Genomic DNA, 25113 nt, shown 5'->3' on the forward strand with positions numbered 1-25113 from the left:
GGTCTTGATTTCAAAGCGAAGCTGAACTGCACTAACGAATTAACGTTCTGTTCTATCTACTGATCTTCAATTCTCAGCATAGCCATATTTGTGAAAACGAAAGCCTCAATGGGTCCTAACTCATGCAAAGCACTAATCTCTATGCCAAAGTGAAGCAAGAACAGGAGACATCTATGAGGTTTTTGTTTGTTTGTTTTGAGGGGGAGAAAATACAACTATTCTTGAAGTTGAGTCATTTTGTTTTTATTCAGAATCATACAAAGCACTATCATCTGTATTATTTAGCAGTGGCTTTCAAAATCTTTTCACAATAAAAATTTTACATCATGACCCAGATCATATTAAGTAGATCTTCACCACCTACTATTTGCCAAATACCATTCTGCGTGGAATACAGCAGTGAACAGAGGAAGGAAAGGGAGGAAACACAAGCCCTTGCTCTCAGAGACTTCACAGACTGGTGGAACTCACAGTAAACAAAGTCAGATAAATACAAACCAAATAGAAGATTCACGAAAACAAAACCTCATATTACTCCTTATGATACCCTCTGAGATTTTTATTTTTCCAAGATAAAATGCTGGCCTCAGCCCGCTATGCCACAGAGATGGTGTCTCAATTCAGTATCGGGTTGACACCTGCGCTTAAAGAGGACCCGGCTAGACAGTGAGTGATGAAGCCAGCAACATCTGGACTGCTCCTGTATGACAGACAAGACAAGGGAACATGTCAAATGTCAAGACAGGTGAAGGAAGTGACCCCAGTTCACCCCAAACTCAAGGGAGGCCATGCTCAAACTTCCCGTCTGGGCTTCTCACGGACCACTTCTCTGTCGTCGGCTTCACAACCATCTTTGTGTCTGCTTTGCTTTGAAGATGAAATCTTGACTTTTCCTGGAACAGCTCTGCCCTCGCCAGCCAGGTAACACTGAGATCCCTGCAGACGGCCCCGCCGTCCAGCAGCTGCTGCTCCTGGGCACGCCACACATTCCGGCTTCCGGCTCTTCACCAGCTCAATCCGGCGCTTTACACAGGGCACTTATGAGCACATCGGGGACTTAATGGAAGTTCTCAATGACTCCAGGAGGAGGATGGGGGAGGCACTGAAGCCAGAATGGCAGAATTCAGGCAGCATCTTACCTACAAGGCTCACACTAGCAAAGCTACCACTGAAACTCTCTCCCTGAAGGCAGGTACTCGGTAGCCTTCGAAGTAGAAAAACTGTAAGTCCAAATACCTCTTATCTCCTTTCTATCAGCAGGTTTAGAGCCGGTCGGGCATGGCCCATACAGAGAGACACTTGGGCCAGAGAAGAGCCGGGTGGTCCTACCGGTGGCAGAGGAGTCTGAGGCCCAGAGCAAGGAGGGGCACCAGGCTGGAAAGTAGCCGGGACAGTGGGAGCAGCTGCCCTCACTGAAATGAAAAACAGTTGAATTCTCAAAAGGGAAATGCTACACACAGCCCTGTGTGGAACTGAGTTTGGAGAAGAGGCGGCTGTGTGGTTGGTACTGGTCTCTACTGGAGAAGGGGAAGGAGGATGCTTTCTGCAAAGGGAGTTGAACGTTCACTGTTAACCCAGACTGGAATTTTAAGCTTGAACTTCATCCTACCAGAAGATAGGGATTCCAGGGACCAGGATCAGTTCATATATATATATATATATATATATATATATATATATATATATATCACGATCACGACCACCCTGTTGTTCATCGAGTGCCTCGAGCAGGTGCCAGTAACGTCTTCTTTGTCCTAGCCCTGAGATTTTTTTTTTTTTTAAAGTGCCATGTTCAAGGCTTTTTCAGGGTTAGGAGAATGAGACCCATCATTGTTACTGGTATTTGGCATATTGGGTATACCACGGGGAGTTTGCCAGACTCTGCTGTGAGGGCAGGGTACATTTGGTAGCCTGCCAGTTTGAACCCTTGCTTTTATATATACATATATAAATTCTGCATCTCTGGCGTCACCTAAGATATTATTTAAATCCTATGAATTTTTTTAAAATGGGATTTTAGCCAAATGACCTCTATCTTGCCTCTGTAAGCCTATGAATGCATATGTATCCATCACTCAAAGTACATTCTCTAACCCATGGTTTTATTTTGAATTAGAGATTCTAATTCTGTAGGACGAGTATAAAGTAGTGGGGCCCGGTTTTTTGTTTTTGTTTTTTTCCTTTTTACAGCGCTGGGAATCAGAACCAGGCCCTCCAAGGTGAGGCCCGTGCTCTCCCACTGCATTATTGACACGAGCATCTCTGACACCAGGCGCTGTTCAGGGTGTGTGGGGTGAGAAACTTGTTTAACCAGACCCCTTCCTCCTTGAAGTAGTTTAAAAGGGGCTCGGCTTGCACATAGATTTAATCAGCATTAAACAGACCACAGACTCAGACAGCCACACCATTTAGGGAGTAACACAAAATAGGTGCATGTACAAATGTGAAAAGCCACCACATTTCTTATCATCATTGTTACTAGCATTCAGTCACATCATTTAGTGGCACAGATTTATAAAAGATGTCTAAGACTGGTAATCCAGCCTTAGCTGGGGTTTTCTCTTAAGATTATGAAAAGGGGGAACTAGTTATGAGTTAAAGAGTATTTCAGAATAATAAGCCGATTACGGACTTCAAAGGTACACTGATATCAAATCTATAAACAACTAATTTGAATGTGACTTATTAAAAGTAACTTTTAAGCCTATAGGTTCACATTTTTAAAAAGCACCCTTGTTTCTTTAAAGTACTATAAATGATTCTTGAAAGTCTATTGTAGACATGATATATTCAGTCCAACGACCTGGAAATGGGGAGGTGAGTGTTCGCAGTCTAATTTTGAGTTACAAATCAAACTGCATTACAAAGAAGTTATAGTCACAGGTAACATCATCATCTCCTCAATAAGACAGCTCCGAGAGCATCTTGTCACCCTTCTTGGCTTTCACGGACACATACCTTTCTTTTAACAAAGCAAAAAACAGAGAAGTCCAACAAAATTCTGAAAGTCACAGTTCAGATAGCACTGAGTGATAGTAGCTTTGGCATCTGATGTTACAAAGTCATTTTCATTACAAATTACTTTCTTCATTCTGGGTCCAGACGAGGTAAGACAGGAAGAATAAGATTCCCAAAGGCGGAGTCTTGAGTTATGAAGTATCCGGATGAGTGTGCGTGAGCATGCTGGGGATGAGTTTAAGAAAAAAAAAAAATACAAAATGAAGCTATTAAGATTCACAATTCCTCCTCCAGGGATTAAAGATACTTATCCTCTGAGTGCTTGAGACCAAAATTATTTTATAAATCAGTTCCTGTGCTACTAATTGTGTTTTATACACAGGAGATAGGCAACAATCAAGGACTGATATTAACAGATCACACCAAGTACTCATTGACTATCCCACTTTCTCCCTCCGGGATTCTTCCGTCAATAAACACACCAAATGCATGAATCACCTCATTCCTAGAAAACCAGCAGCAAGAGTCTCAAAGTACTCTGCTCCTGATCAACACCACAGGAGCCTGAGGAGCAAGGGCAGTGATAGAAGGAAAGGCGGGGAAAGGCAGCTACCCTGGTGATGACAATCCTAAAACTTTGTAGATTGTGGGATGTAGACAGTAAAATCACTGGGAACTTTCCTATCACTGAAGGAAGGCTGTTTCAGGTTGTCTACAATGAGGCGGTATTTAATATCCCTTCTAATCGTGAGATTCTCAGATTTATAAAGCCAAAGTAATGTCTCGTCCAGAGTCGCTAGGAATCAATTATCCAAGACCCGTGTAAAACTGAAACTCTTCATCACATGGAAAACAATAGTTTTTAAACTGATGGTCATATTCCTGTAGTAAGGTACAGTTTCCTGCACAGGCATGCGGATCATGCAAAAAAGATTCCAGGGGCCAGAGCGATAGTACAGCAGGGAAGGCGTTTGCCTTGCACACAGCCGACCTGGGTTTGATCCTTGACATCCCATATGCTCCCCCCGGGCCCGCCAGGAGTAATTTCTGAATGCAAAGGCAGGAGGAGTAATCCCCGAGCATGCCAGGTATGGCCCCCAAAGTAAAAAAAAAAAAAAAAAGCTTTCAAACAGTAAAACAGAATAGGGGGGCAGAGTGCCAGCTCACAGAGCACATGTCTTGCATGTTCAGGTCCCAGCAGGGTTCCCACAAACTGCTAAGTTTGTTATCAAAGGGATATACTGGCATGACAAATTAAATATCTGTACATGTACATGTTCTGTCGGGCCCGGAGCGGGGAGGGCGTCGTTTGCCTGGCACGCAGCTGATCCTGGTTGGATCCCCAGCATCCCATAGAGTCCCCTGAGCACCACCAGGAGTAATTCCTGAGTGCGGAGCCAGGAGTAACCCCTGAGCCTAGCCAGATGTGACCCAAAAAGAAAAAATATATATACATGTTCTGTTCACTAGGGAGTTTATTCCCTCCCTCTCCTGGAAAATTGAGGACAAAATTTAAGAGAGGGGGGAAAGAAGGCAGAGAAGTGTCCCAGCACTTCTCACACAGGAGGGTCTCACACAGGAGTCCCGGCAGTTCAGCTCTGAAGACTATTCTGACCGTCCAAATATCCTGTGTTTTGTATGGGGGGCACACCTGGCCATGCTCAGAGGACACTCTGTTCTGTCGGGGGGACTATGCAGTGCCAGGGGCCTAAGCCAGATCCCACCTGTAAAAAGCCTGCTCTCAGCCCCTTGCGCTCTGTCTCCGCCCACCAGTGTCCTCAATTCTTCTGCGCACAAGCAATCCCCGTGCCAGGTACAGCACTGAATCAACTGTGATCACATCAGCCCCCATAATCAAAGAGTTTCATTACTGCTCGACTGGCCCTTCCAATCCTTTAAGCAAGACTGAACATCAGCAAACTACAGCAGCAATTGTAGCTGGAACGTTTTTATTGGCATTGCTCCACTGCAATACAAACTGGGACTGTGCTGGTTTCTGAGACAGAGGCAATCCCCGATGAGACACGTGTGCATTGCACGGGGCTCACCTGCAGTGCGGCCTTCTGCTGGGCCGCGATGTGCTGCTGCTCTGCGTGGTCACGGAAGTCCTTATTCAGCGAGGGCCTCGAGAGCGCGATGCTGCAATGGGAAATCGCGATTACTGGGTGGCTCCTTACTTCCAAAAAAGAGCTGTCGTGATAGATTCTTTACAGGGATTTAGAAATAAGACCTTCTAGAATCTCTCTTCCCCCCATTTCTCTTGCTCTCTACACTAATTGTAAGCAGAAAGTCTCTCTTCTTTACCAGAACTTCAAATGATCGCTTTCTGATCGATAAGTTATCATTCCGAACTTTCAAGTCTATTGAAAGCATGAGGAGGAGGAGGCAGGGGAGGGGAAAGAGGAGGAGGGAGAGGTGGAGGGGGGTAGGGGGAGAGGGAGGAGGAGGAGTTGCTGGTTTCAAGCAGAAGGTCAAGCCTACAGGGACCTGGAGCCAAAGAACTTGGTGTGTTTGAAGAAACCAAGGCTGAGAGGGTTGGGAAGGGCTGGTGTGGACTAGCCAAAAATGAAGCTCAGAGGGAAGACAGGTGCCAGGATAAGAAGACAGTGAAATAAATTAAGAAGCGCAGACGTCAGGGCAGAAGCGATGGGAAAGCAGGAAAGGCACTTGCCTTTTTACGCAGATGACCTGGGTTCAATCTCTGGGACCTCTAGGGTCTCCAAAGTTCACCAGGAGTAAGCCCTGAGCACAGCTGGGTTTGGCTGAGGAAGGGAGGGAGGGAGGGAAGGAGGAAGGAAGGAATGCAGATGTCATTCTGACCCTAAGGGGAAACTTTCCAGGAGCATCATAAAAACTAGAGTGACAAGCCCAGACACTCTGCACTCTAGTTCAGAGCCCGTGACAATGCCAAGGGTGCTGGCTACCTGCTCAACCACCACTCTGTCTTCTTCCTGGCTGCTGAACCCGGATTTAGCTGTCATCAGTGGCTTTCCCCTCATTGTGGGGTGAACACAGACATAAGACAATGCCATTCTTTCCCTTGATGGTTTCTAATTTAGGCAAGACGAAGGTTCCAGTTCTGGCCAGTGAGGCTTGAGAGGTGGTCTGTGGGAGAGCCTCCTGAAAGCCTTTTCCTCACTCTTACAAAGTCACACAGCAAAGGAATTTTTCTGGCTTTTGCCTATTGGTAGGTGGCTGGTTATGGAGATGAAGCCTAAAGCCATCATAGTCTGACTGTTTGGGAGCTGCTGGCCCATGGAGGGAGGCAGAAAGCAGAGATGAAAGGATAAGGAATCTCTACTGACATTCTGGAACCATCTTCCATATGCTTTGTACATGGATGACCTGAGTTCGATCCCCAGCATCCCTTGAGCACTACCAGGAGTAATCACAGAGTACTGAGTCAGGAGTAACCCCTGAGCATCTCTGCATGTGTAACCCCCCCCCCCCCCCCCCGCCCCAAATACCACCGCTCCGCTCTTCCAAAAGGAGAGTTCTCAGTGGTATCAAATAGTGTCCAGATGTCAACCAAGGAGAGAACTGTGATCCACAAAGAGGCTGCAAGTGGCAGGTTGAGAACCAGTTCAGGGATGGGGGAAAGGGGACAGCCTGAAGCGCAAGTATGATGGGATGAAGAGTAAATCCTAAGAAAGCAGAGAACAGGAAAACCCTTCAAGACGTCTGACTAGGAAAAAGGGAATGTTAAGGGTTCAAGGGCGTAAAGAATCAGAAGGGGCTGATCATGAAACCACCTCAAGTTCATCTACTCTGCAGAAAGCCTAAAAAGTAGACATCAGCAATAATTTCTGTAATGAAAAAAAGTCATACAAACACCCCTTTTAAAAAAATAGGCTGTCGGGAAAATAAGATTTTAATTAAAATATCCAAAACTTAATCTTAACTTTTGAAAGCTAACTAGAAAACAAAAAGTAACTTATCAATTCCAATGTTTAAGAAACATTACCAATCAATTTGAGTTTTTTTGGTTCAAAACATTTCTTATATCACTGACTCTAAAAGTCATTTTATTCTTCAATACCTAGCTCCAGGATGATTTGTTGAAGATTGGTTCTGCATTAGTAATTTTCTTTTCTCTTTGTCCAATTCTGCCAAGATTGCAACTCTATTTTTGTTTTGAAAACCTATAAAAGGAAAAGGGGGAGAGGAGAAAAAGAAATAAAAATCATTCCTGTACTCTTTTATTACTGGGCCATCTGAAATCCCAGAAACAAAATTCCGTTCTCTAACATAATGGATAATGGACTGCCTACTAAGTCATTTCCCTGGGTTCCTATTCCCTAACTCTCTTCCTCTCCAACTCTAAGAGCGTAATATATAACATATAAAGCATAACACTAAGTCTGCTACTGATGGGGAACTTTTTAAAGACTTGGTTCCTAGAGAATCTGACACCCCAAAGTTGTAGGAACTCATCTCTATTGTACGTTCAACCTCAGAGAAGTGACTCACCTCGTTTTTGGTTTCAGAAGCCTTTGTGAATACCTCTTTCATGAAAGGAAAACCCATTTGACATTCTTAGATCAAAACACTATTTCTTTTTCTCAGTGAGGTTTCTCTAGAAATGATACGTTTCAAGGAACCAGGAACTGCTATGGACTGGAAACCAATTCTGATTAAGAATGGAGCATAACTGGGAAGGTGTGGAAGTGTCCTTAACACTTAACATGAAGCCTCCAATCTATCAACTAGGTTTGAAAAATCTGGATTCAACGCCAGCATGTAAACCCTGGAAGAGTATCCAAAATTCTGATTTTTATTTTTCTATTATTGCAGTAAGGGAACAACTGCAGAGCACCCATTTTGTACATATTCCACAACTTCTTTATGCAGTTATCTTACTCATTTCTCCAAATCCTGGTTATTGTAGTAAATGTTGCAATGAATACAGCTGTGTACATTTTTAGGTTTTCAGAGTAGATGCCAAGAAGAGCATCCACTGGGTCATATGGAAGCTCTCTCTAGTCTTACTCTGAGCTTGAGTACTTCAAACCAGGGCCATCAAATTTTTCTCCTTTCCCAATTCCCTAAAGTCTCTCAGTAACTTTTCCACAACACATTCAGGCTGAGTAACTAAGATCTCTGTTTATTAATGTTTATTAATGAGTTGGGTTTAAGCAGGAAGCCGTGAGCTGTGATGTGGCAAGGGAAAGTTGAGCCCCCAGTGAGCGTTGTTCCTAAGCATTCAAACACCACAACCAAAGGTGTGACCTCCATGCGCACTGCAAGCAAAAGTATGTACAAACACAACTGAGGTCAATGACTCGCACTGGGAGTCACTCCCAGCAGTGCGTGGGGGACCAGGCAGTGCTGCAGATCAAACCCAGGGCCCGGCACACCCTCCAGCCCTTTGAGTTGTCGTCTCCCAACCCAGCTCTCCAACAGACTAAGTTGTTGTTGTTGCTTTTCCCTGAAAATATGAACAATGGTTTTTTGGTTTTTGTTTTTTTTGCTTTGAGTCACACACACCCAGCAATGCACAGGGATTATTCCTGGCTCTGCACTCAGGAACCATTCCTGGAGGTGCTCAGGGAACCGTATGGGATGCTGGGAATCGAACTCGGGTTGGCCACATGCAAGGCAAACGCCCTACCCACTGTGCTACCGCTCCAGGCCCAAACAATGTTTTTCACATATTTTTGTTTGTTGGCTGATTGGCTGGTTTTTTGTTTTTGTTTTGCTTTTTGGATCACACCTGGCGATGCACAGGGGTTCCTCCTGGCTCTGCACTCAGGAATTACTCCTGGAGGTGCTTGGGGGACCATATGGGATGCTGGAGATAGAACCTGGATCGGCCACATGCAAGGTAAACTCCCTCCCCGCTGTGCTATCACTCCAGCCCTACGTATTTGTTTTCAGTCACACAACGTTCCACCACCCTTCCTTTCACCAGTATACATTTCCCACCACCAATCACTAACATCCCCAGTTTTCCATCCAACCCTCCTTTCTCACAGCCTGCTTCGATAGCAAGCCTGTCTCTGTCTGTCTCTGTCTCTGTCTCTGTCTCTGTCTCTCTCTCTCCCTCCCTCCCTACTCTCAGTTTTATTCTGTAATACATCCTTCTTCAGTCAACTTCACTCCTAAATGTTTCTACAATAACCTTCCTGATTTCGGCCCCTTTTCCACAACCTAGCGAGGCAAGGTGAACTCTCGACAGCAATCTAGCGCTTTATGTCCGAATACAGGCAACCAAGAGCAACGAAAGCTCATTTTCACGGAAGGGATACAGACAGATCAATAAGGTTTCTTGCCTCCGATCTTGTTAGTAAACAATCTTGAAACTTAAGCACTTTAAAAAATAATCTTGTATTAATACTGACAGTTTTTACATTATAAATAAATATAAAAGCCAGGAGATAATTGGGTGAATAGTAAAAGATGTTTCTCAAATCTAAAATTTAGTCTATCTGCTTATGGGAAGTAGTTAAGAATAATTACCCGGGGATATGGTGCCGCCAGCAGGACAATCTGTACCTGTGAGGCGAGTGCATCAGCAGCCTGATGGCACCTTCAGACTTCCAGATACTCCCAAATTGCTACTGTGCCTTTGGCCAGACCCCAAAAACTTGGGGCAAAGTTTACCAAGAAAGCAAATGGCCAAAAGTTAGGTATGTGGGAGACACACCCACAAACCACCTCCGGCTCAGCTATATAATTGGAGGCAAGGTCTCTGTGGTTCCTTATCAAACTGCTTAACAGTCATGATCCCAAAGACTCAGGGACAAATCTCGGCACCCAGCGGCTTTTGGCAGAGATGCGTCTGGTCCCTGCAATGTGTTACCAGCACCAGATCTCCACAGGGGGAAAGGATGTTGTCCCTCCACCTGCTCCCCCTTGGCGGCTTGGTGGTCACCATCTTCCAGAGGCCACTGGACAGTCAGGTTTGGGCCCGCAGTGACAAGACACATGGGGCCTCACGGGATGGAGGTGGAGCCGGCCCTTTCCTCCCCACCCAAACAAGACCCCAAATCACTGCCCACAAATGGCATCTCTGGCTCCTGATCAAGCTGTTAAGGCCATGATCCCAGAGACTCAGAAACAATCTCAGAACCCAGCGGCTTTTGGCAGAAATGCATCCAGTCCCTGCAGTAGGTTACCGGCGCCGGGCCACCCCAGGGGGGAAAGGGTGCTGTCCATCCGTCTTGGCGGTTCGGTGGCCACATCCTCCAGAGGTCATTGGACGGTCAGGACTGGGCCCACAGTGATGAGACATGCAGGGCCTCACGGAATGAAGGTGGGGCTGGCCCTTTTCTCCCTATCCCAACGAGATCCTGAGTCACCACCCACGAATGGCCTCTCTGGCTCCTGATCAAGGTGCTTAATGGCCATGATCCCAGAGACTCAGAAACAAATCTTGGAACCCAGCAGGTTTTTAGCAGAAATCCCTCCAGATTTAATTGTTAAAATTTTGAAATTCCAAAATCGTGCAGCCACTACTGCAGCCACGTGACATCATATTCATAACCAGCAATAGAAAACAAATTGCCTACTGTTGCCTTTTTGGCAGATCTGAGTGTTGGGGTAAAATCCCAAATAATAATGGTGGGTCTGGTGTCAAAATATTAAATGTAATCAAAGTAGAGAGAGAATAATGTGGAAATCATCTGACCCATTGGTAGGGGAGGGTGTGGGATGGGGGGTATACTGGGGTTTTTGGTGGTTGAAAATGGGCACTGATGAAGGGACGGGGTGTTTCATTGTATGACCGAGATTTAAACCTGAAAGCTTTGTAACTGCTCTCACGGTGATTCAATAAATAAAATTATAAAAAAGGAGAAAAAAAAGTAAGGTGGAGCTCATGCCCAATTCGATCAGCCTAATCAATGGTTGAATAAGCACTGTCCTCCCGTTGTTCATCGATTTGCTCAAGCGGGTCCAGTAACGTCTCCATTGTGAGACTTCTTGTAACTGTTTGGCATATTGAATACATCACAGGTAGCTTGCCAGGCTTTCGGTAGCTTGGCGAGCTCTCCAAGAGGGGCTCTCCAAGAGGAGCTCTCTAAGAGGGGCGGAGGAATCGAACTCGGGTTGGCTGTGTTGGCTGTGTACAAGGCAAATGCCCTACCCGCTGTGCGATCACTCCAGCACTACCATGTTTAAAAAAAAGAAGAATTATCTAGGGCAAGGGACGTGGCTGGGGTAGACTCCATGTCTTTTTTGTAAAAGCCTTAGGTTTAATAATTACCTTATGCTTGGATGGGGGGGCCACATCTGGTGGTGTTCAGGGGCTACTTCTCACTCTGTGGTGGGGTCGCTCCTGGCATCACTGAGAGGACCAGACAGTGCCACAGATCAAGCTAGGGTGAGCTGAATGCAAAGCAAACACCTTACCCCTGTGCCAGCTCTCTGGCACAGATTCTCCCTATTCTTTACAGTTTACACAAACTTAGTCTTCTAGGCTACTAATCGATAATATTTTTTTAAATGGCTTATTAATCTCAGTCTGTGAGTTGGGATGCCTGGTTTTAGTTTTTGAGTCATACCTGGTGATGCTCCAGCATACTCCTGGCTCTGCACTCAGAGATCACTCTTGGCAGATTCAGGAGGCTGTATGCGGTGCGAAGGATGGAACCCAGGTTGGCCGTGTGTAAGGTACACACCCTGGCCACTGGACTATCTCTCGGCCACTGATCTTTTTTTTTTAATAAAAAGTTTCTTGCCATAATTAATATGCCTTTTTTATATTCTTAAAATCATGAGGTATTAAAGATATTTGATATATTATCTCATGCTTAATCAGAATAGCTTAATATTTGTCATCTTCCCTAGTAAAATCAAGTTGAATAAAGCAGCACACTCTTAAATTTTTTTCCACTTTTAGAACCATACCTCTATCTTCATTCACAATCATATGGAGTCTCATTTCCACATTCATTCATAAACACAACTCCCACACACTTCTTTGTGACTAAAAATATCATGAAGCAACTAGCATTCATCAAGCTGCACGTAAAACCTAGGAGCTTATGTTCACTTCCTAGTAACCTCTAACATTTTTTTTTCTTTCTGAGTCACACCTAGCAATGCTCAGGGGTTCCTCTTGGCTCTGCACTCAGGAACTACTCCTGGCAGTGCTCAGGGGACCGTATGGGGTGCCAGGGATCGGACCCGGGCTGGCCACATACAAGGCAGACACCCTACCCGCTATACTATCACTCCTGCCTGCTCTATAACATTTCAACAAGGGTTAACTGAAATTCTTTTTTTACACTGGGGGAAAAAAACAAACAATATTATATGTAAGACACCTGCCGGAAAATTCACTGTGACACTATTAGTTTTACATATTTCATATTATCTGTCGATGGGTCAGAGAGATAGCGCAGGGTTAAACTTGCCTTCCATGCTCTGAACCACATCAGATCCCGGGCACTGTATCTGGTCCAAGCCGACAACTCTGAGGGTCCCTCCTAAGCACCAACTCCGGCCTCACCAGTCCAATATTTACTGACTCAGTATAGCACTGTCGCACTGTCCTCCCATCGTTCATCGATTTGCTCGAGCAGGCCCAGTAACATCTCCATTGTGAGACTTGTTGTTACTGTGTTTGGCATATTGAATACGTCACGGGGAGCTTGCCAGGCTTTGCCGTGCGGGCGAGATACTCTTGGTAGCTTGCCGGTCTCTCCAAGAGGCGGGGAGGAATCGAACCGGGCTCAGCTGGTCCGGCCGTGTGCAAGGCTAACACCCTACCACTGTGCTATCGCTCAAGCCCACTGACTCAGTATATGTGTATTTATTAGATATGCAGCATACACAAGCACTAAGGCCAGTACCAAAAAAACATGATTCTAGTCCTGCTGGTTCTCACTCTAGGGAAAATAGGGATGGGAGAGTCACATGAATGAACGCATTTATTCATTCATTTTTTTTTTGGAATCACCATGAAGTACAGTTATAGACTTATAAACTTTCATGACTACGTTTCAGTCATACAATGACTAGTACGCATCCCTCCACGAGTGCCCATTCTCCACCACCAATGTTCCCAGTATCCATTCTTACAGAGTCATCTGAGAAATACATTTTAAGGTACACTCATAGGAATCATGCTGAACCAACTCGACTTAAACTGGAAGCAGGTGAGCAGTGTCAGAGAAGGGGCCAGAGGAAATCATGCGTGCACTGGTATCTACAAGTTGGGGGTGTTAATGAGGCTCATCAGGAGTGGGGCACCCACCACCCTTTAATAAGCTCATGCTGGGTGGGGGGAGGCAGAGTGATAGAAGAGCAGGTAGGGCATTTGCCTTGCATGCAGCCGACCCAGGTTCGATCCCCAGCACCCACTGTGGTCCCCTGAACAGCGACAGGAGTGATTCCTGAGCGCAGAGCCAGGAGTAATCCCTAAGCATAGCCAGGTGTGACTCAAAAAGGAAAAAAAAAGAGAGAGAGAGAGAGAGAGAGAGAGAGAGAGAGAATTAAAAAAAATAAAAAGATCACATTGGCTTCAATGGTTGACTGGACCACGGAAGTTGGAGAACTGCAGGAGAGGGAGAATAATGCAGAACACAAGTAGAGATAATGGAAATCAGGGGGTGTGGGAGTGAGCAGACACACGCACGAGGAGACCCAGGAACTATTTAGTAAATGATATGAGAGCGGGGGAAGAGGACTCTGCAGCTGGGGCACATTTTTGACCCTGGCATCTGAGCTCAAGCTCAAGCATGATCTGGTGGTCTCCAACTAGGGAACCAAGTGACTCCACATCCCTGGGATCCTGCCATCAAGGAGCGGGTCCTGGGTGCCCCGAGCAAGGCTGGGGTCCCCTCGGCTCCCCTAAGAAAACCAGAGGATGATATAGCGGCTAGGGCACTTGTCTTGTACGGGCTGACCCAAACTCCATTCCCGACACCCCTTATGATCTTCTAAGCATCACCAGGAATGAGGCCTAAGCACTTCCAGTGTGACCCCAAAACAAACAACTGTCTGTGAGTGCCTACGAAAGGAGGTCTGAGGAAGACAGCATAGATATTTCTGGGCTCAGAGAAATTAATATGTTGTTTCTGCTAAGGAGTTAATGCCTTAGAGGTTAAGCCAGCACAAAACTCTTATAGTTCAGCAGGTCAGCTGCGGGCCTCCTGGCCGAATTCAAGGGAGATTTCCTTTCCAGAGGCCCCAAGAACTGCGCAGCTGTTTCCAGCCTTTCCAGCGCTAGGTGCTGCCTGCGTCCTCACAGACCCTTTTCTCTCCCTTCAGAACTGGGGATTTTTGCTTCTCTCTGACCCCCCCCTTCTGCAATTCTCTTTTGGACCACAGCCAGAAGACCCATTTATGAGACCCATGACTAAAAGGGGCCCGTCTGGGTGATCCAGGAGACCCTTCCCATAACTTCCTAATCACATGGACAAAGTCCCCAAACCACAGCACAGTCAGGTAACACAGGCCCCAGTGCCAGGGATTCGAGGTGGTGAGGGTTTGTGGAAGGCCAATTATTTTGCCTACCAAACTCCAAAATATATAAAATGTATCCAGGGGTAAAAACTCAAAGCTTAGGGAGGTAAGACTGCTAGATGGCTAAATTTTAGCAGAATAAGAATATGTAATGTTAGGGGCAGAGTGAGATTAGATAGCAGATAGGGCTTGCCTTGCACAGTCAACCTGGGTTGACTCCCAGCACCCTCTAAGGTCCCCCAAGTCACACCAGGAGTCATCCCTGAGTGCAGAGCCAGGAATAATCCCTGAGCACAGCCGTTTGTGACTCAAAAACTAAAAATAATAGAGTCAGATGTAGAATGTTACTTTACTTTAAGTGGAGCAATCAATACCAGTAATTTTCTGTATATCTAGTTATTAAGGTAAAGGTAAAGGTAAAGGCCCTCCCGATGATCGTCAATTTGCTCGAGCGGGCCCAGTAACGTCTCCATTGGAGACTTTGTTGTTACTGTGTCTGGCATATCGAATACTCTCGGTCGCTTGCCGGGCTCTCCGAGAGGGGCGGAGGAATCGAACTCGGGTCGGCCATGTTGGCCGCTTGTAAGGCGAACGCCCTACCCGCTGTGCTATCGCTCCAGCCACAAACTATATTGCACAAGATTAAAAACTTTAACTGTTAGTTATCTTTTAGAACTTACTGAAAGTACTTCTCAAAGGAAAGGAAGCTCTAAGTCTGTTCAGGCCTTCTCCATGATTCAAGTTCTTTCTCAGTCATATCCCAAGGACTTACTGTCAAATCTACCCATTAAGAGTTCTCATCTTCAGGGCTGCCTAAATAAGATGAGTTCTCTTCTGCTTGAATCACTTGCCCTCCAGACTCGTTTTTCTTTTCCCTCTGACAAACTCAAAGGTCCATTTCACAGTTAAGGATTTTCTGCTTTACAGATAGGTAAGGGAAAAAAAAAGGAAGAGGTTGTCTGCCCCAGTAAAGCTCCAATCCCAGCCCTCACCCTCCTTAGGTACTAGAATTAGAATTTTTCCCTCCTTGCCGAGGTGCAGCATGAGAAAAGAGAATTTGTTTGGATTCTCATTTCAGTATCACAGTAACAAATAAAGAGCAGATAAATAAAATGCTGAGCACTGATGAGCGTGTGACTCTCTCGGTTACACTAACGGGCAGACCCTCTAGGCCTCTAGGGAGACCCCAGGCTCTCTTGGCACTATACAAACCATAGCACTACTTTACATTTAGTAACTCAATGAGATTCATTCCTATTTGATAATCTACAGTTCAATTCTCATATCAAAAAAATACTGTATTCAATTTTCCTTGACAAGTAAAAGTCTGACAAAAAAGAAATCAATCCTTGGGGCTAGAGTGATAGTACAGTGGGTAAGGCCTTGCACGCGGCCCACCTGGCATTCGATCCCTGGCACCCCACATGCCAGGAGTGATCCCTAGTTCAGAGTCGGGAGTAAGTCCGGAGTGCCACCAAGTGTGACTTTGACTGCCCCCTCGCCCCCCAAAAAAGAAGAAATCTAGCTTTAAAAAACCTACTTCAAGGCAAGGAGGAAGGAGGATGGTTAAAAGGACCAGAGCACCAAGCTAGGAACAGACCAGCGAGCAGCACAGGGTGTGGCCCAAAATACCAAACCCCAAACACCGACTTCAGATGTGAGATCGACAGCAGAACAGGTAGGTGCTTGCCTTGCATGTGGCTGACCAGGGTTTGATCCCTGGTACCCCATATGGTGTATGGTGTTTGACTGCCGAGACAGGCCAAAGTTCCAAGCAGGCCCCAAATAACAAATAAGTGAGAAAAACCTGCGTCCTTACTTCCATGTTCTCATCTTTTAAAAAGATACAAGTATAGGTGGCTGGAGCAATAGCACAGCGGATAGGACATTTGCCTGGCACGCGGCCGACCCAAGTTTGATTCCCAGCATCCCATATGGTCCCCCGAGCACCGGAATCAGGAGTGATTCCTGAGTGCATGAACCAGGAGTAACTCCTGTGCATCTCCGGATGTGACCCAAAAAATTAAAAAAAAAAAAAATGCAAGTATAGTAATTTTGAGGAAACTTATATGCATCACTGTAACCATTTTTTTTTCCAACACCAGGGAACTACCCCCCCCCCCCCCCGTACTCCCCCGCCACACACACACACAGTAGAGGTTTGCTACACGGCCTCAAGATCATTCCTGGGCACTTTTTTAAGTCACTGAATCATCTTTCGGGCCCTTCCTACAGCAGATCACAGAAAGACTGACTTGGCCACCGCCATACACCGGGCAGCACCAATGCCTGAACTCACGGCCTCTGCTTCCCTCACCAGGTAAGTGCTTTAAGCCACCGAGCCATCTTCCAGGCCCCTGGCAGAATTGTTACCTTAATGGAGAGGTAGCAAACTACAGTGTATGCCCTAAGGGCAAATTTGCTTTCTGGACCACAGATGATTTAGGTGCTTCAAATGGTGTCCAAAAAAGACATCTTTCCATTTATATATAGCAACCCAAAATCACAGCTGAGAGCATCCAGCATGGCCCCAAACCAGTAATTTCCACGAGCTGAGATGCAGGGCTCACAGTTTTTCTTCTAAGCATCATGTCCTAACTGTAAACTAAAAAACCTGGTCTTTAGTTAGCATCTCCATCTCTGTGTATGTGAAATCAGATTCTGTCAATCGGACTGCCACCACGTGGACAAAGGACCCTGATATTTACCTATAGTGAAGGGCTTTTACAAAGGAATGCAATCTTGGCCAAAGGCCAGTTTGAAAATCTGCCTCTGTGTCATAATTTTTTCAAATGTTGTCTGTAATCAAATAAATATTAGGAACAGAGTAGATGTTGCATACTCCAATGGACATCAAAACCAACATCATTCTGGGGCTGGCGCAATGGCACAGCGGGTAGGGCGTTTGCCTTGCACACGGCCGACCCAGGTTCAATTCCCAGCATCCCATATGGTCCCCCCAGCACCGCCAGGAGTGATTCCTGAGTGCAAAGCTAGGAGTAACCCCTGAGCATCGCCAGGTGTGACTCAAAAAAAAGCAAAAAAAAAAAAAAAAACCTATCATTTTACAGTATCTGCTAAGAGCTTGTGAAAGTCAGGCAGTCTGGCTACTACTACAGTATTCCAGACTGCTGGACGAGACAGAAGGGCAGTGAGTGACCTCGCGGCGCAACGGTAGCACGTCTGACACCAGAAGGGCAGTGAATACAATGGGATTCTGTCTTCTGCATGACAGACATTTATAAATTAGAATGCACTGGCCAAGGTGGGTTTTTTTTAAAGTCTCGGTTCTTTCAGTTCTCATTTTAAGATATTATGGCATTTTGCCTTCAATTTCCAATTAAGTTCCTATACACTAGAGTACAGAAATAATATATATAAAGTAAACACAACAGATCTGAGTAAAGAAGAGTTTAAATGTTTTAAGAGCCTAGGAGTCTATAGAGCGTGATACGGTCTCCCTCTACTGGTGCCTGACAGCAGTAGCTAAAGGCACCCAACCAAATCACTGACAAAAGAACAAAAGCCGAAGGACTAATCTAAATTCGTATCTATTTAGATCAGTGGCTTCTACTATGGATCCAACTGACAGCAACACTAAAAATTATTGCATTTCATTGCAAATGCTAATAAAAATAACTAGCAAATTGTAAATCTCCATCATCTGAGCTATTAGAATAGAGGCAAAATCTAAAAATTATTTTAATTCTGACAGCACTGATTTTTTAGAAATGCATTACACTTTCTAAAATAGTTATTAGTTTTCATTCTGGTTCCAATTAAATTATTTTTTAATTGGAGTCCTTATAACTTGGTGATAAGAAGGTCAAAGACCACAGGGTCAGCTAAGGACATAGAGCTAAGTGATATAGCCCATGCTTTGCACGCGTGAGACTCTAGGTTCGATTCCTGGCACCACTAGACAAAATAAAACAGATCATAGGGTAATGTTTGACTGTCATCAGTCTAGAGAATGCACAGATAACACCAGTTATTTGAGAGAACAGAACGATGCTGTCACCAAAGTAAGCATTACATTTCTATAAAAACTTACATAACCTTTAGTCTGTCCCAACTGCAACTCAATACAAAATAATGATAGCACAGCGGTAGGGCATTTGCCTTGCGCGCAGTCAGCCCGGCCGAGCCGGGTTTGATTCCTCCACCCCTTCACGGAGAGCCTGGCAAGCTACCTACCGAGAGTATTCAATGTGCCAAACACAATAACAAGAAGTCTCACAATGGAGACGTTACTGGGCCCGCTCGAGCAAATCGATGAACAACGGGAGGACAATGTTTGTGTTTGTTCGTTTGGCCTACCAAGTGGCAGAGTACCTTAGTGTGACTAATCCTCACACATATATAACTACAAATTCTGAACAAAGTATTGAGAATTCAATATTGGAAGGCAACGGGAACTGACCAAAGTCAGGCAAGAACCACACTTGGTAAGATCTAGAAACCAGGGTTCCTTGCCTGACACACTCTCCAACACACAAACAGGTTGGCTAGTGTCATCTTACTGGTCTGAGGCACAGTGTTCAGGGTTGGGGGAGGGGCTGGAAATTAGGTAAAGGCAGGACTAAGGCACAAGACACACACAAAAAAAGCCAGAGATTTGCTCAATGCTTAACTACTTTCAACCAGCTCCCCTGGGAACCCAACAATTAAGTAGCAGCTGAAAGTTGAAAAGTGATTACAGTTGCGACCCAACCACAGACAGGCAAGAACTTGGGAGTTTGAGATGAGTCAATCTGTTTGTGAGAAAAAAATCATACCTCAGGGGATGACAGTAGTGTCCATGATCTACAATATATCGGTTATGATACCTAGTATCCAGTAACCAAGCTTGGAAAGAAAAATGTGACCATACTTAAGCAGTAAACCAACTTGAGAAGGTCTCACAAAACTGCAATTCACAGCCATCAAAACTTAGCTACTGGGGCTAGAGCACTAGCACAGCGGGTAGGGCGTTTGCCTTTCACGCAGCCGACCCCGGTTCGATTCCCAGCATCCCATATGGTCCCCCGAGCACTGCCAGGAGTGATTTCTGAGTGCATGAACCAGGAGTAAGTCCTGTGCATGCTGGGTGTGACCCCCCAAAAACAATAAAATAAAACTTAGCTACTGTAAGTAGGTTCAAGAGCTTAAGAAAAATAGATACATAATAATCAGCAAACTAGGAACAAGGACAAAACAATGTGAAAAAAATGAAAGGTTGTAAAGGTAGCACAGCAGGTAAGGCGCTTGCCTTGCAAACAGCTGACCCGGGTCTGATTCCCCGCACCACATACAATCCCTGAAGTCTGCCAGGAGCGATCCCTGAGTGCAGAGCCAGGAGTAAGGCCTGAACACAGCCAGGTAAGGTCCCAAACCAAAATGTGATGAACATCAGGCATCAGAGAAATATGTCATTGTTGTCACTGTAACGTGAGTCACTTCACACCCTATAGAATGACTAAAAGTCAAAACCCTGTCCATGTTGGATGTGAGCAACCAGAACCTGCATAGCCTGGGAGAGGGAGTATAAAATGGTACAACCTCTTGGGCAAGGGTTTGGCAAATTTTCCTAAAGTTAGTTATACATTAGGCTGCTCCATTTCTATCTACTTACCCAGAAAGAGAAACAGATGTCTACAAAATGAACTTACTACAAAGAATGATCCTAGAAGGCTTTTCATAAAAATCCAAACTAAGACAAGCCCTGAGTTCTCAAGCAGGAGAATGAATAAACAAGCCTTGGAAAACTTACACGTGGACTCTTACCCCAGAAGAAAATGCAGTGAGCCACTGACACCTAACACAAGTTCTCAGATCAGTGAGGGAAAGAAGCTGAGCGTGCAGGAGCACACTCTGCGTAACTCCTTTTATAGAAACTAAAAATTATATTAAAATGTATGCAAAACCAAGATTAAAAAAATAAAACCCACCTCAGAACAGAGAAGAGTGACACAAATACATGAGGGATCATCAGACTTGGCAGAAACTACTTGAATGGGCCTTCCTATTTCCGAGAGATCCATTTTAACTTTCAAAAGCTTATTTTTATTTTGTTTTGGATTTTTTTTTGGGGGGGCAGCACACCTGGCAATGATCAGGAATAACTTCTGGCCAGTTTGGGGGGCCCTGTGGGGTGTCATGGATCAAACCCAGATCAGCCGTCTGCAAGGCAAGCATCCTATCCACTGTACTATCACTTCAACGCCCCCAAAAGCTCATCTTAAAATAAAAACTTGGTGTGTCTGATCAGATTTGTTTTCGAGAGCTCCTGACAAAGGTGCAGTGTGTTGAAAATGTTTAGGGTAAATGCACAGAAAGGCAAAATTACTGCCTAATGACAATATTTCTAACCCAAAAAGTGGTTCTGATTAAAAAAAAATGAGAAGACTCATGACAGAGGAGCTACATTAATAACATAAATATTCTTATCATGGGGCTGGAGAGATGGCACAGCGGGTAGGGCGTCTGCCTTGCAAGCAGCCAACCCGAATTCGATTCCTCCTCCCCTCTCAGAGAGCCCGGCAAGCTACTGAGAGTATCTCGCCCACACGGCAAAGCCTGGCAAGCTCCCTGTGAGGTATTCGATATGCCAAACACAGTAACAGTTGTCGCTATGGAGACGTTACTGGGCCCGCTCGAGCAAATCGATGAACAACGGAAGGAAAGTGACAATGATTCTCATCATAGATTTAAATACAGTCTTAACAACTCTTAAGGATGTTTTATACTTCCTACAATGTTGGATTTATCTCAAATATAGGGCTTTGCTCTGGTATCATTTTGTACTCTGGCTACAGTGACTGCCCTTATGCCAATTTTGTTGGTGTTGTTGTTTAGAGAGTCACACCAAAGATGTTCAGGAGTTATAACTCTGCACTCAGGAGTCACTCCTGGTGGTGCTTGGGGGACCTTACTGGGTGCCTGGAATAGAACTGGGTTGGCTGTGTGCAAAGCAGGAACCCTATCTGCTCCAGGGTACACACACACACACACACACACACACAGATACTAAATCTTCTCTATTAAAATGCCATGCCTTACCTTGGCCTGATGGGTTTGCTGCCATCCTCCTATTTTCTGCCTCCACTAAGTTCTGTAGCAACTCGACCTGTGGGAAATGTGTACATACATAAAATGCACCACTGGAAGTTGTCAGTAACACCTAGTCTCCCTACAACAAAACCTCTTCAGCTTTCCAAGTTCTTCACAACCAGCTCTAAACAGCACTGAGGGGCTGGCGCGATGGTGCTGCGGGTAGACGTCGTTTGCCTTGCACTCAGCCGACCTGGCTTGGATCCCCAGCATCCCATATGGCCCCCTGAGCACCACCAGGAGTAATTCCTGAGTGCAGAGCCAGGAGTAACACCTGTGGATTGCCGGGTCTGACCCAAAATGCCAAAAATAAAAAATAAAAAGCACTAAGTCATTTAACACACTGAACCGCTGGAAGTCTCAGCATATATACTTAGAGCACACAGGTTTTCATTCTTGGGGACAGCATATTGAGCACGATTGGCTTTAGTGCGTCTAAAGGCATATACCCGCTCATTATATCATTATAATCAACGGTGCCAGGCAGTCCATTCACTCAGGAATGATAGTACAGCAGGTAGATCACTGGCATCCCATACAGTCCCCCAAACCTGCCAGGACCACCACCAGGAGTGGCCCAAAAACCAAAGAAAAAGAAAACTCACTCATCTCCATGCTTCTTTAGAACTGCTTCAAAAAGACACCCGGCTATCCAGGTAGAGATTAAAAGCTAAAAGGAAAAAAAAATGAGTACCTATTCCGTCCTATCCACTAGGCAAGGTATTTGGAAGGGAAAAAAAAAAAAAACTTTTTTTAGCAAGTCACCATTGAATCGAGATGACCTTCACGTGAGTTCACAAAGCGAAGAAGCATCCCTTGGAGTACTACTAATGGGAGCACTTATTCCCAAACTCCGGGCTTTGGTACTGGCGCAAACCAGGCAAACCAAGCAAACTTCCTCCCGCCCCTCAAGAAAGCCCGAATCCTGCGGGGGGAAGAAAAAGAGAAAGAAAAGTCTCATTCGAGCATCCACGGAGCTCCGGGGGCCCAGAGGCGGGGACTCCCCCGGCGGGAGCAGGGATGCTCTCGGGGGAGCCCGGGAAGATGATGCAGGGGACGCAGGGGATGCAGGGGATGCAGGGGATGCAGGGGCGGGCGCGGCGGGCGGGTTCCGAGCGCGACGCCGGCCGGGGGGTCTCCAGAGCGCGGCCAGGCGGTGCTGCAGGAGGCCGCGGGCCAGGGTGCGAAGCGGGGGGGGGGGGGGGGGCGGCCAAGCAGAGACGGGACAGCACCGGAGACTCCTGGGAGGGTCGGGAGGAGCCCCCGGCCCCCACGCGAGGAGCGGCGGCAGCGAACGGCGACGCGGTGCCAGGGCGGCCGCCGACCTACCGCGACGAAGACGGAGGCAGCAGGTCGGCGCCGGGGCCGCACGCGTCTCCATCCCCCGAGCCTCGGGGCCGGCCTACTTACCGGGGACGCGAGAGCCCCACAGGGGCGCGACCACCCAGAGCCGGCAAGCGGGGCGCGCGGGGCAGCCCGACCACCTTCCCGCCCCCGCGGCGCTTCCGCCTCCCGCCTGACGGACAGCCGCGCGGGCGGAAGTCCCGCCCTCCCGCCGGGACTCCGGCCCGCCGCCCCTGCTGATTGGTGCTGCGAGCCGCGCGCTCACGTCACTTCCCTCCCGAAGGGCCGCCGCTGCGGAGCTTCACGGAAGACGCGGGCCCGGCTCTTGGAGGCGGGGCCGAGGGGCGGGGCCGGGGCGGGGAGTAGTGACGTAGCCTGCAGGCGCGTCGCTCGGGGGCGGGGCGGAAGCCAAACGGGTCCCTAGCACCGTGGAAGGGATTTGTTCTCCGGGGGAGTCAGTCTAACTAGTCCCTTGGTTCTTGATGCGACGGGGGCGTCGAGAGCAAGCCTTTGTTCTAAGCCGGGACTCCGTTTTATTATTTATTTTTCATCGAGGCCGAGGATATATATATTATATGTAGTTAACTATATATTATTTATCTATATTATTTATTATTTATTATTATTTATATTATTTAATATTTAATTTTATATTATTTATATTATTTAATAGTAAAGTATATTATTATGTATTATTTATATTGTTTAATAATATTAATTTAATATTATTTATATTATTATACTGTATATTATTTATATATATAAATATATATATTTTTATATATATTTATATTTTTTTATATATATTTATAGTTAAAGCACCTGCTTTGCACATGCAGTGGTTTAGTTTTGATCCCCGGCTCCACATGTTGGTTTGAGATCTTTTATTTTTTTAAATGAAAAGATTAAGGATTTTATAAGAGTACATCTCATTTTCAAGCTTTAACGTATTTCGGGTTGCATGCCCACATACATAACTCCCAGGCTTGTTTTGTTTGCTTTGCTGTTCCAGAGACTGAACCCAAGTTTCATGCAGGTAAAGCATGTGTTTTGTCGCTGAGCCACGTCCCCGACCCCGATATTTTCTTGAATACTGTTCACGTAATCGTGCATATGAAAAGCATGTAAATGTAGTTTTTAATTACTCTGTAATAATCGGCTTAAGAAATGGGCGTTCCAGAAGCCAGAGCGCTACTACAGCGGGTAGGACGCTTGTCTTGCACGTTACCAATCCGGGTTCAAGCCCTGGCATTCGATATGGTCCCGCCCCTCCTTGCCCCCCATCCTCACCAGGAGTGATCCCTAAGTCCAGAGCCAGGGGTGATCCCTGAGTGCAGAGTCAGGAGTAAGCCTTGAGCACCGCTAAGTGTGGCTCAAAAACAAAAAGAAAAAGGAAAGAAATGGGTGTTTCTGATCCCAGAGCACTAAGATGGTCCTGATGGGACCACCTGATAGCAACACAGTTCTACAGATTTATATTGTACAGTAACTATACTCCTGCATTTTACCTTTTCCGTGGTCAATCATTCCTGTTATGCATCTTTTTTAAAAATGTCTAGAATTCCAACATATTAATAATGGAACTGGGCTCCATAATAATAAATGTGGAGCGGAGTTTTGTCCAGTTGTGGATCTGTGACTGAAAAACCAAGCATGTATGGAGAAACTCTATGTGCAAGGAACTTCCTGTGCAGCAGATAACTTCCTCTCATCCCCTGGTTTTGATGTGAGACCCAGAAATGGTGAGGTACCCTGAGTCAAGCTAAATTTCAAAGATTTAGGCCTTAGACCAATGTCTCTGCTCTAAGGGCAGGCATTCCTCAGAGGCCAGCTCTTGACTGACTACTTTAATCCTGTTATAAAGGGTGACATGAAAATTTGAGGCTAGTTGGCCCGAACCCTTTTCCAGTAAGAGTGGACTGAAAATACTCTTGAGATGCTCAGATTTTATACCAACTGACAAGAGAAAACATGAGAGTAAAGGAAGTTCTCATTTAAGCCCCCAAATGAACAGTCTGAACAAAGATTATTTCAGAAGGGCTAGAGGGATGGTACAGTGGGAAGATACTTGCCTTGCACACGTCCAGGGAACCTGAGCTCAATCCCCGGCATCACAACCTTTGCTCTTCTGTGATTAAAGATGTATGGGAAATGCATTGCGCTAAATAGTCTTTAAAATCAAGTGATAGGAGTTTGAAACGATGACTATATTTATTATCTATTGCTTGTCACAGGTCACCTCCAAAGCTGGTAGTTGAAAATAACAAGTACTTATAATGTTACAGTTTCTGAGGGGCCAGAATCTGG

General features: G+C 45.8%; 1 protein-coding gene across 4 annotated transcripts; it reads right to left on the bottom strand.

Annotated features, from left to right (window-relative positions):
• Window positions 1-1459: 1459 nt before the first annotated feature.
• Window positions 1460-22901, bottom strand: INIP (INTS3 and NABP interacting protein). Of its 4 annotated transcripts, XR_008792871.1 has the most exons (6): window positions 22792-22884; window positions 21412-21478; window positions 6998-7100; window positions 5007-5097; window positions 2959-3183; window positions 1460-1543 (listed from the first exon to the last, which is right to left on the bottom strand). XR_008792871.1 is itself a non-coding variant. In XM_056117158.1 (5 exons), exons 2-5 carry the CDS (start codon window positions 21434-21436, stop codon window positions 3088-3090), a joined length of 315 nt encoding a protein of 104 aa, XP_055973133.1. In that variant the 5' UTR covers window positions 21437-21478; window positions 22873-22901; the 3' UTR covers window positions 1711-3087. The 4 variants fall into 4 exon arrangements, 3 of the variants coding, with proteins under 3 accessions (XP_055973133.1, XP_055973134.1, XP_055973132.1); XM_056117158.1 differs by lacking the exon at window positions 1460-1543 and having other exon boundaries at window positions 1711-3183; window positions 22873-22901; XM_056117159.1 differs by lacking the exons at window positions 1460-1543; window positions 22792-22884 and adding an exon at window positions 22068-22087 and having other exon boundaries at window positions 1712-3183.
• Between the last annotated feature and the right edge of the window lie 2212 nt (window positions 22902-25113).

This window comes from Sorex fumeus, unplaced genomic scaffold, assembly GCF_029834395.1.
Source record: "Sorex fumeus unplaced genomic scaffold, SorFum_2.1 ptg000034l, whole genome shotgun sequence".
Lineage (NCBI taxonomy): Eukaryota > Metazoa > Chordata > Mammalia > Eulipotyphla > Soricidae > Sorex > Sorex fumeus.